The 12536-nt window shown below is 37.2% G+C and overlaps 1 protein-coding gene across 1 annotated transcript in view; it reads right to left on the minus strand.

Annotated features, from left to right (window-relative positions):
• Positions 1 to 4725: 4725 nt before the first annotated feature.
• The window catches only part of NOX3 (NADPH oxidase 3), a 65196-nt gene continuing 57385 nt past the window's right edge, over positions 4726 to 12536 (minus strand). The window contains exon 13 of the mRNA XM_061130272.1: positions 4726 to 4852. Coding sequence (XP_060986255.1) covers positions 4726 to 4852 — 127 coding nt within the window. The remainder of the gene's footprint in view (positions 4853 to 12536) is intronic.

Here is a 12536-nt window from a genome sequence, read left to right on the forward strand (position 1 = left end):
GGTTGCTGGGTCATATGGTAGTTTTATTCCTAGTTTTTAAAGGAATCTCCATACTGTTCTCTAGAGTGGTCGTATCAGTTTGCATTCCCACCAAGAGTGTAAGAGGGCTCCCTTTTCTCTACACCCTCTCCAGCATTTACTGTTTGTAGACTCTTTGGTGATGGTCATTCTGACCGGTGTGAAATGATACTGACAGAGTTCATTCTTGGGTAGGTTGATAAGGAGTCAGGGGCCCTCAAGGAGGAAGGGGTCCAGGGCTCTCAAGGAGGAGAAAGGGACACACATTTTTTTCCTACATTCCTTCCTCTTAGTCACAGAAGACTTTTCTTTAAGCCCAGAGCTAATGATTACACCACAAAACAACTCTCTTGCGCAAGGGTGCGTTTTCCCTTAAGCTCTGTGCTAATGATTATCTGATAACAGTGCATCTTGCTTGAGGACATGTTTCTCCTTAACTGGAACCTTCTGACTAATCTTATTGTATTAAGATACATGTTGTGGGAGTGGGTCTGGTAAAAGTACAGAAGGCCTTGATAAAACTAGTGAGAGGGGCATTCTCCATTCCTCTTCTATGTCAGAAGTTTTCTCTGTCCTTCACTGGAATAAAACTTTTGCCACATAAAAGTTCTGAGTAATCAAGCCTGGTCCCTGATCCGGAAGCTAAATCTTCTTTGGAGATCATGAATCCTACATCGTTCACCATGAGCCATCAATACCTCATTGTAATTTTGATTTGCATTTCTCTGATAATGAGCGATGTTAAGCATCTTTTCATGTCTTTATCAGCCAACTGCATGACTGGTGAAATGTCTATTTAGGTCTTCTGTGCACTTTTTGATTGGGTTATCTGTTTTTCTGGTATTGAACTGCATGAGCTGCATGTATATTTTGGAAATTAATCCTTTGGCAGTTGTTGGGTTTGCTATTATTTTCTCCCATTCTGAGGGTTGTCTTTTCACTTTGCTTATAGTTTGCTTCATTGTGCAAAACCTTTTAAGTTTAATTAGGTCCCATTTGCTTATTTTTGTTTTTATTTCCACTACTCTAGAAGGTGGGTCATAGAGAATCTGGCTGTGATTTATGTCAGAGAGTTTTCTGCCTATGCTTTCCTCTAAGAGTTTTATAGTTTCTGGTCTTACATTCAGGTCTTCAATCCACTTTGAGTTTATTTTTGTATATGGTGTTAGGAAGTGTTCTAATTTCATTCTTTTACACATAGTTGACCAGTTTTTCCAGCACAACTTCCTGAAGAGGCTCTTTTCTCCACTGTATGTTTTTGCCTCTTTTGTCAAAGATAAGATGTTCATAGGTGGGTGGATTTATCTCCAGGATTTCTATCTTGTTCCATTAGTCTATATTTCTATTTCTGTGCCAGTACCATACTGTATTCATCTTTACAGTAAAATAAAAATCTAAAAAAAAAAAAAAGGCACAGAGAATTCTGAAGCAGAAAGAGCAGTGGTTTGACTTGGATTCCACCTTGCTCTACTCCTCTGAAGCTTCATTCTGAGTCATTCTTTTGTTTGAAAATATCTGTTATTTTGCCTTCACTTTTTTTTTTTGGCCTTCACTTTTGCCCAATAAATTCATTGAGCACAAAAATCTCAATTTATAGTTATGTTCCTTCAGCATGTTGAAGATATTACTTCATAATCATTTGGTTTCTACTTATGCTTCTGAAGGACTTCCCTGGTGGCTCAGATGGTAAAGTGTCTGCCTCTAATGCAGGAGACCCAGGTTTGATCCCTGGGTTGGGAAGACCCTCTGGAAAAGGAAATCGCAGCCCACTCCAGTAGTCTTGCCTGGAAAATCCCATGGACAGAGGAGCGTGGTAGGCTACAGTCCATGGGGTTGCAAAGAGTCGGACACGACTGAGCGACTTCACTTTCCTTTCCTTATGCTTCTGAGAAGGCAGCTGTCAAATTTATTGTTGTTTATTTGTAAGTAATTTAGTTTTATCTTTCTGGTTACTTTACAATCTTATGTCTTACGATGATGCTTCTGGATGCTGAATTTTCTTTTCTCTTATCTTCCCTTCCTTTCTGTTCTGTTCTTCTTTCTCTCTTCTCCTTTTTTCTTTCTTTCTTATCTTTCTTTTCACTTTTTTTTTGCTTCTCTCTTGCTTATATATTCTTCTAGGTAAACTTTAGCATATCTAACATTTCAAAAAGTTTTAAAGAAAATTTAAATTTTGATTATAATTTTATTTAACCTATTAGTTAATTTAGAACAAATCAATATTTTTGGTATGCTTAATATTCCTACTTAGGAACATGCTATTTCTATCAAATTAAAAATATCTCTTTGTAAATGTTTGCTAATTATCAAATCACCTTACATAATTCTTGTTAAATAAGTTTATGTTTGCTATATTTTTGTTCCTATTTTGCAAAGACAATTTCCTTTAAAAAAAAAATCTGTATTTTCTATTTGATTATTTCTGCATTAAAGAAATCTACTGATTTTTTTGTATTTTTACTATCAAGATAGGTCAGATTCTACATGGTATTTAGAGAAATAACCTAAAGCTCAGAACTAAAAACGTATGCAAACAGGAAAAATTTTTTTCAAATGCAGCAAAATCTTTTTTTTTTTTTAAGTTTTCTGTGTTTTGAACAATTTTAGATTTATAACAAAATTAAAAGAAATCTACAGAGACTGAAACCTATTTTTAATGACAAGTATACTTATTAGACAAATTTAGTTGACCTGAGAGTACATTTTATTTACAAATAGACAGGAAAAAAAAGTAAGAATTGAATATAATCCAGAGAAAATAGTTTAATATATTTATTTTCCTATTAAAGGTTAGATAAACATATTTGACTACAGAAATGCCTAGTTGTAAAGGCTAATCAAATTTAAATGGGGAAATAAATAGACAGAAAGATTTGGTGTATTAAAATTAGTAGAATTTGGATGATATTCTCCAAGGAATAATTAAAGATACTAATAAATTCCAATGCAGAGTTAGTAGAAATAATTTTTGAGACATCAGGATATACCTAATTTTTCCCCTAGAATATAGTTAAGTATATACCCTAGAAATTACAGAATCAGCATTAATATTTGAAGCTAAAGTAAAACAAATGATCAATTTATAATTTAGAAATACCTGGACAAGCTTAAGTGGCTGCTTAACTTTGTAAAAACAAATCAGGTCAGACCAATTAAATTCTGTTCCATGGAAGAATGGCCACCTACAAAGATATGAAGCATTTGTAAAACATAATTTGTTTTAATTTCAATAAATGTTTTTGTTTTATTGTGTATGATATCTTATTTTTAAGTTAAGACAGTATAGGGTGATGTGCCATTCTCCATGGTTAGTTATCTTTAATATGTCCCCAACTAGGTGCTCATATTAACAGGCAGTAACAAAAATTCATCATGGAATCCTTTGGATTTAATAACTTGAATCTAAAGAAAGGAGTCTAAGGTTGAACATCTGAGCAAAAGTTTTGAGATAAACTGAGCTAAATACTAGTATTATTATCTGGTGATAGACTTAAAGACAATATTGAAATATTAGAAAAAAAATTCTAAAAAAAATTGATACCAGTAGAGAAAACTATGCAATATGAAGAGTATTTTCTGAACATATTTGGGATAAAACAGTTGCATGGCATGGAAATACTGGCTCAATAAGAGTATAAAATTAAAAAAAAAATTCCAATATGTTTCTGGGGTAGAAGTTGAGCTGAGGTGTAAGTATCAAGATGATCATAGATCAAAATGTGATTGTAACAAAAAAGTACTTATTAAAAGAGAGAAAGAAAGAAATGTGGAAGGAAGAAAAGAAAGAGATGCAAACAGAATTTAGTTGTATTGAAAAGCATATGGCATACAAGCTCTAAAAAAAAAAATCACTCTTTTATACACTACTAGTCATGCTTAGATTAGAATGTTACATCTCATTTTAGTCAACACATTTTAAAAGGATGTGAAGAATGAAAATGGATTTGAAGAAGGGCAACAAGAATGATTGAAGTGCTAGGGTATATATCCTTGGATGAAAAGTTAAGAGTTCAGTATTGTTTGGACTAGAAAAGGGATAGGTAAAGAATGATTTTATTATCATTTTCAAGTATAGAAAGGATTTTTGTGAAAGATAACCCCCATTGGTGATTTCTCAGATCTATAGAGGATGAAAAAAGCACAAAGGAGCTTAAGTTTAAAGCAGAAAAGATCAGGTTTGGATACAAGGCAGATGTCTCTGCCATCGGGGAGATGAAATTTGAAATGACTTCTAAAGGAGGCTATGAGCCAAGCAGCCATGCCGGTCTCCATTTGGACGTATTGTTAAGCATGAAAGCAAACTTGGGAAAGATGGCCTATATCAGGGCTCATCAAACTACTTCCCTACAAGTCAAATTTGGCCCACCACCCGTTTTCGGACAACCCACGAGCTAAGAATGTCTTACATTTTTAAATTGTTGAGAACAAATCAAAAGAAGAATATTTTATGACAGAAGAAAATTATATGAAATTTGCTTTCAGTGTCCCTAAATAAAGTTTTGCTGGAACACAGCCACCTCCATTTGTTAAGATACAGGGGCTACTTTGGTGCTGGCAACAGCAGAGTTGAGTAGTTGCAAGTGAGACCATACAATCCACAAAATCTAAAATAATTATTATCTGGCACTTTATGGGAAAAGTTTCCTGACGCTTGACCTATATGATTGTAGCCACTTACACAACACGTGGATTTTTTTCTTCCGAAGTCTAGAAGCTTTCTCTGTTGTAATAAAAGTGAACCCCCCTGGGGTCAGCGGATGAATATAAGCGGCACATTCTTTGAAGTATCTTTGAGAGAGCTTTGGGTCCACAGAAGAACACGCCAATGTTGCTGCTGTGGTGGGGGTGAGACAAGAACAGAATGTGTTACACAGGGCAAGACCAGCCAGCAGCCAAGACAGAAGGATACAGTTAGCGAGTAGCTGTGGTTGTGACTTTATGTATTTTTCTCCACCCACTTTCTTCTTTCCTCAAAATATTTTTTTAAATTTTAATTGGAGGCTAATGACTTTACAATATTGTAGTGGTTTTGCCATACATTGACATGAATCAGCCAAGTCCTCAAAATCTTTTCTCCTACTTTTAGCACCATATTCTCCCACAGGTTCCCAGAATCCTGTTAAGCTCTGTATCACAAGATGCTGTGTGATACAGATAGGTGATGTGAAGAAGACTGAGGTTGGCAGCTGCCATGATGACAGATGAAGGCGTTTCATTATAGAGGTGATATTGGGTGGAATTTTGGTCATGACCTTGATTAGCATTCTCTTGCATTGGTGATTAGAATGTCACCTCCCCAAGAGCAAGAACCTGGTTTGTCTTACTCATTTCTGTAATCCTGGGTAGACAATATTTGTTTGCTGAGGAAATGAACAAATGGCTCTGTTCCCTATTATCCGCATGCTCTTGAGCAAGACTATGAACCTCAATCTCCACATGAGAACTAAGATAATAATGACTACGTGGTATGCTTTATCCAAGGCAAAATGAGATAATACATTCCAAAAGGTTTTAAAAGTGTTAGTTATTACTATTATTCAACCCTGCCTTTTCATAGTTAAGATCATTTATATGAAAGTCCTAGCAACTTTTGCTACTTCTCCTGTTGTAATTACTTTAATTTTCAAAGAATGCCAAAAAGAAGAGTTGGAAAGGAAAATCACATGGCTGAAAATGAAGTCACCTCAAAGTTGTCCTCTCTAATTATGGAATTTCAGAAAACAGTGTTGAAGGGATGTTTTTGCGTATAATGAATGTCCCAGGGCTGCGCCAATCCCTTGAAAACACAACTGCTGACTCTCCTTATGTATAAATAATGAGTTAGCACCAGGATTCCTGTTGTCTCTGAAAAGCAGAAGTGACCAGTCTCTACAGGGACTTATAGAAACCATGATTTCCCTTATCTTGCATTGTGCTATTCCTTGTAGTATTTTTCTAACCTCTGGCACAAGCTTAATTTGTGGTTCGAGTCTGGGTCAGAAGTTCTCATACTTTGCTAGGCATAAAATTATCTAGGCAGATTATTAAAACAGAGTCTCAGGCTCGAATCCAAGGAATGCATTTTTAGCAAGCCTCCCAGGTGCTATTAAAGCACATGGCCCTATGAGCTATCCTCTGAGAAAGACTGTCTTAGAAAAATTCCTTGAACTTCAGGACCAGCCCTTCACAACACCTTTACCTCCTCATATCGTGTTTGTTGAGAAACACCTCTATAACCTCATTCTTCTTAGCTTGTGTGTTAACATGATTCTCTGCCATGTATTGAATCCACAATTAATTATGTGTTCCTGAACAATAATAGCCATGGTAGAAATTGATGGTTCAATTACGTTTCAAACTCTAGCTTCAAAGGAACTTATCAAGTGGATTTGTTTGTAAATGACAATATGTTTAAAATGGTTAAGTATTATTTTTAAAGAGATTATTCCTATGGCTAAATTTGAGAAAACACTTTTTCAGGAAACATTTCCCACTGAAAAAAATATGAGTTTATGACTTAATGAAGTAATTTAAAGGTGTTTATGGGCTTCCCTAGTGGCTCAGACAGTAAAGACTCTACTTTCAATGCAGGAGACCCGAATTTGATCCCTGGATTGGGACGATACCCTGGCGAAGGGAATGGCAACCCACTCCGGTATTTTTGCCTTAAGAATTTCATGGACAGGGAGCCTGGCGGGCTACAGTTCATGGGGTCGCAAAGAGTCGGACATGACTGAGGAGCTAACACACATGGAACTATCAGGCGATGGTTGAGTGCTGTTGATTCATCACTTCATTGCTGGGCATGATAATTAGCTTCCCAAAGTCCCCCTTTGGGGACTTTGTCCACGGGGACAGTTCTATACCAAACTCTTAAGTGTCTCTGTGAGGGTTAGATCAGACTTAGCATGTAGTGAGCTTTCAAGAATGGTTAGCTTACATTACAACCTACATTATGTCTGCCTGCTCCAAGAAGCTGACCACAGGATGTGATGTGGACTGTTAACCCAGCAGTGATTACAGACTTCCTGGACCAGCACTCTTGCACTAGGAATTTTTGTTTTGTATCTGAAGTATTCATCTTTTTTTTTTTTTTTTGTATTGGGGTATAGCTGGCTAACGATGTTGGGACAGTTCTAAGTGAACAGTGAAGGGGCTCAGCCATACATACACATGTGTCCATTCCCCCCATACTCTCCTCCCACACAGGCTTGTACTAGGTTTTTTGAGTTCTGGACTGTCGCATTTTGAATGATAGATGGGTCAGGCAAAAGCCTTCCCCGTGAGGAGTCTGATGCCCAGAGGCAACCTTGCATCTATGTTCAAAGACACTGATATGGGTGGTAATATTTTTCCATTAGTGTAGGTGTCACCAAAGAGATTGCCCACTGGTCCATTCCCAACAGGCTAAGATTGCCCTTTCGCTTGCAGCCACGTGTGACTGTTTGCAGATCATGAAGATGCTCTTTGATGCTCTGCCTTTAAGACTCCATTTCAAAGGATTCTGACTGCTGGCTGCCAGGTGTACCCCTGGTGTCCCCAGCAGTTCACAGCTACCCTGCCTCCTTTGAAGGTGCGGCTATTACACTGCACAGCCGAGCACACATGTTTCTGTATTTATGTAACTGTCATGGTTATGTCATCGCCAAAAAGTCTCACAAAGGCCCTTCATCATCTGCCTTCCACTAAGGCAGAAAGGCCAGTCCTTCCTTAGCTCTCTGTGCATTATGGTCCCCATACATGGCATGCTTCTGTGTGCCTTGCTTCCCTGCCTTGGCGTTTGTGATTTCAAGTATGGACCTTTCTCATCACAAAGCCTCACTGTGAAGCAAGGAGCCAAGAAGCCTCACAAAGTAGTGAAGGCACTGATATGGCAGCTTTTTTTTTCTTTTATGAGGCAACGGACAAGTGCAACAGAACCCTAATGGGGTTGCTAAAGAAAAAACATTCTTCTATAAAGTTTAATTACCCATGAATGCTCAGAATGAAAAAAAAAAAGATTCTCTGTAAAAGAAGTATAAAACCACAGGCATTATTCTTCAGTTTACAGCCTGCAAGTTGCAGAGTTTGCACACATGGGAGGCGTTGGATTGGGGACAGCATTAGCGGCATTGATCAGTCTGGGCATCTGACATTGATGGGGAAAGGACAAATTTTACACAAGTTGCAGAGATGGTTAACATTAACAGCATTTTTAGCTCTGATAAACAATAAAGAAAATTCTCTTGTTCCCCTCTTATTTGCTAAATGACTATTGTGCTCGTTTTTTTGTGGGCTTGATGCATTTGTCAAAACAGTTCGGTGATGCCATGTATGAAAGGCAGCCAAAATGTCACTTCCCGGGAGGTTTCCGGCCAGCAGATATATGGGAGAGTGAGTGTAATCCCACCACCTTACTGGCTTCCCAGGTTCTCCCATCTTGAGCCTTGCTCTCTTTAAATTGCATGTTTGTTTTTATGTGTTGGCTCTTATGCTTGGTAAGTTATAACCCTATAGGGGCAGACCCTAAACCCCATTTAAAAAAAAAATCAAATTACTTTATGCCCCGAGTGCACTCTGCAAATAAAATCGATAAACAGAAGCTTCCCGTGGATTTATGGAGGCTTAGAAAGAAGACAATGAGAACTACAAGCTCACTATCAGACAATGGACACAACTTCTATTTAATCTTCCCTAGAGGATGCTTTTCATTAGAGAAGCCTTCAAATAATTCATCTCATAATTATATTTTGAATAACACCTTCCTTTTCGTAACCAGAGATGATAACTGTGTTGGCCATTTTTTTTTTTTTAAACCCACCTCCCAATTATTTATAGCAGCCTCCTCTGCTACTTTTTGCTGCGACCTAATTATTTGGGGGTTGATGAGGGGCTACAGGCGTCCCTAACAGTGTTTGCTCATGGCTGACACACTTCTCTAGCTCTTCCCACCAACTCCATCTTCTCTGGTGCATCAGCACTCTTGTCCCAGATTCCTCATCCTTCTCATGGTACCTTCACTAGCTACAGCTGGTGACTGGACTTGGCTCTTAGGAGCACAAAGCTGCTGCCCCTGAGAGCATCATGGTTAAAAATGTGTGTTGTTGTGTGTTTGCTCAGTCGTGTTCAGCTCTTTGCGACCCCATGGACTGTAGCCCGCTAGGCTTCTCTGTCCATGGAATTTTCCAGGTAAGAATACCGGAGTAGGTTGCCATTTCCTACTCCAGGGTATCTTCCTGACCCAGGAATTGAACCCGCATTTCTTGGGTCTCCTGCATTGGCAGGCAGATTCTTTACCACTGCGCCACCTGGGAAGCCCCTCATGATTAAAATAGGGGAGAGAAATGAAAGCAGCTGTCTTGTAGTATTGAATCCCCATGGCAGAGCTATGTTTCTGCCAATTGTGTTCACTCCTTCCTCTGATAAAACTGAAAACATACATCTCATACAGAAATATATCACACAGAAATATCCTAATATTTTTGCTGTGTCTAATGCTTCATAGATAATTCCCAAAGAGAATGCAGATGATAAATCTACCTTGTGCTCACCGACCTTCCTAATCCCACCTACAACAAATGGAATAATGCCAGCAATTTTCAGTGAATCTTCACTTGATCATAATAGGACTGGATGTCCTCTGATGGAAGGACACTGTTTATGTATGCTAACAATGCCCAGTCATAAGTTTATGGTGACTTTCTTTTTCTCTTGAAGCTATAATTTGTTTTTTGTGGAATTTCTACCAAAGTCTATTTCTTTGAGTATTCTGAGCAATTTAGTCATATAAGGAATGTTTAGGATATCTTTTTAGACAGACAGACTTGTGTGCTATAATCAGAATGTTAATTTCTTAAAAATATCATTTAAAAACATTTTGTGCATATGTACATACAAATGAGAATTGGACGGTGTGCACACAAGCAAATGTGGCTCCAGGTGGACACATTTACTCAATTTAGTAGAAAGGTATTTTTACATTTCTGAAAACAATGGGTGGTCTAAAATACATTCATGTAGCATGGATCAGAAGTTCCCAGTCATATGGTAAGTCGGCATCTTTCTTCACTTTGGGGTTGTACTGTTCTAACAAATGGTAGTATTCTTCTATTCTTTATTTTTTCTTCCAGAGAAAAGAAACACTTCTACTGAAGCTATGAAAAAAGTGTCCAGATCTTCTAAGTTTTTATGGTAATTAATTGCATAAAGTTTTACGCCTACATGGCATGGTGAAGTTATTAGTAGATAAGTCAAAAATGGCAAACTATAAATATTATGTGAAATGTAAGATCAAGATTGAAGTCTTATGGAGTATCATTTTATTCAATTAATTAAAGACAACAGACCTACAAATCCAGAAGGTTGAGCACACACATAACATGTGTTTATCAAAAAGTAGCTAGATGTGATAAAGATATATTTATTTTCATTCTGTCTACCTTCTTGGAAACAATTTCCTGATTTTCTGAACATTTGCCTAAAGTTTGGAGTCATAATAACATCTACAAATGATGATACGTAGTTGCCATTTTTGTATAAGACATGCATTTCTAAAGATTAATAAGACACAGATATCAATGTGTGTATTTAATTAACATTTGTATTTTAATTAAAAGAATAGTTTCCATTGTTTGTGAGTTTAGAGTAATTTTCTGTGCTTGTCTAACTTAAGCAATGTACAGCAACAGTTCCATGCATGTCAGTTTGGCCATATCAATAAAAGACTTACTTTTTACACGTCTGCTTACTATTTGTTGATCTTCTTTTAAAAGTATACTTGTGCTTTTGTTAAACAGCTGATGCAATTATGAAAATTAATTGCACATAAAAACAACAGCGTATACTTCCCTGTTTTCTACTCTCTGTCTTTGATCTCTTTAAAATTTTTTCTTTCCCTTTCCTTATTTGTATTCATTTTGAGGCCCATCAATTTGTGTCTCCATTACTGTTATTTTTGCAATTTTCTGCTTCCTTTATAGCTTGCACTGTTCTCTTTGATCTACTTCCCTTCAAGCTTTATTTTTGGTGCTGTTTTTCATGTTCTGTAAAAAAATATTTTTGCCCCTCTTCCCTTTATTCTTTTGATTTAACTCCTTCTTAGAATAAGAACAGACTACTGCTTTAAATGAACAGGTAAATGTTTTTAAAAGAGTAAGCCCCAAGAATACTCTGCTTTACACTGATGAATAGAAATGGTTGAGAGCCTACTTCAAAGACCCTCAAGAACAAAGAACCTTTTCTGAGGCCATGAACAAATCCAACAATTCTTTCTGGCCCATCTTTGCTGAAAGATACGAGCTAATGACAGGACAGACCTGTCTTGTATGAGTAGCCAATGAAACTTGGGAACAAACATCTCCTTGACATAATCGGGGGGAAAACATACTGTTTATCTCTTTAATAACCATCTTGAGGAAAATTAATGTGACTTTGTTCTTTGTGCAGAACAATAATTGAATTGTGTGTTTTATTTATAACTTGGCAAAGGCCAGGATATTGAAATACTTCTCAATATTAGATTTTCTTGTTTAAAAATTAGATTCTATTGGCTTTCTCTTTCTGTGATGTCTTCATTAAAAGCTTCATTAAACATAAATCTCCTTTTACACAGCAGAAAACAAAATTATTTTAAGGAGGTCATTTAAAAAGTCTTTTGGAAGAGTAGTGCTAAGCCTTCTACTGGTGACTTGTCTTTTCCCAGGAATCTGGCATTCCATGAATAAAAGGATAATTGAGCTTTCCTAACCAATGAATCCTAAAGGAAATCAACCCTAAATATTCACTGCGGGGACTAATGCTGAATCTGAAGCTTTGGCCACTTGATGTGAAGAGCCAACTCATTGAAAAAGACCACGGTGCTGGGAAAGATTGAGGGCAGGAGGAGAAGGGGACGACAGAAGATGAGATGGATGGCATCACCAACTCAATGGGCGTGAATCTGAACAAACTCTAGGATCCAGTGAAGGACAAAGAAGCCTGGAGGGCTACCGTCCTTGTGGTGGCAAGGAGTGGAATGTGACTTAGCCAGGGAATAGCAACAACAGTAACACATGTCTAACGTTAATTACATCGACAGTTAAGTTGTATAATAAGTTGCAGTGTTAGAGAGTCTAAGGTTGTTACAGATACACTACTTTTAGAATTTGGGACTAGGAAGTATGATATAGAGGTTTGATTCAGTGACATCCAAACTTGGGTTTTTTTTTTTTTTTTTAACTCTGGAAGAGATGAAGTCTTCCATTGGGAAGAGAGAGTTTCCATAACTCTTGTGCTGAAAAATTCAACTGGGCTTTAAGTACATGTATATACTATACTTCGATTATGGCTTTTGAAAAGGAATGAACACACACTTCACAAGGCAAAGAGAAAAGTGAGGGCTATATGATTTTCCTACTTTCAAACTGTTCACTACTCCTCACTCCCTGCAAAATCAGACAGACTCAATTCTCAGCACAATGCAATATAATTTTGGAGGTAGAGTTTGTGCAAACACAGTTCTACCCTCCGTCTCTTGATGCTGTGTTTCTGGTTTACACTTTTCTGAGGGAAGGGAGATAATT

The sequence above is a fragment of the Dama dama genome, chromosome 26 (genome assembly GCF_033118175.1).
Source record: "Dama dama isolate Ldn47 chromosome 26, ASM3311817v1, whole genome shotgun sequence".
Taxonomy (NCBI): Eukaryota; Metazoa; Chordata; class Mammalia; order Artiodactyla; family Cervidae; genus Dama; species Dama dama.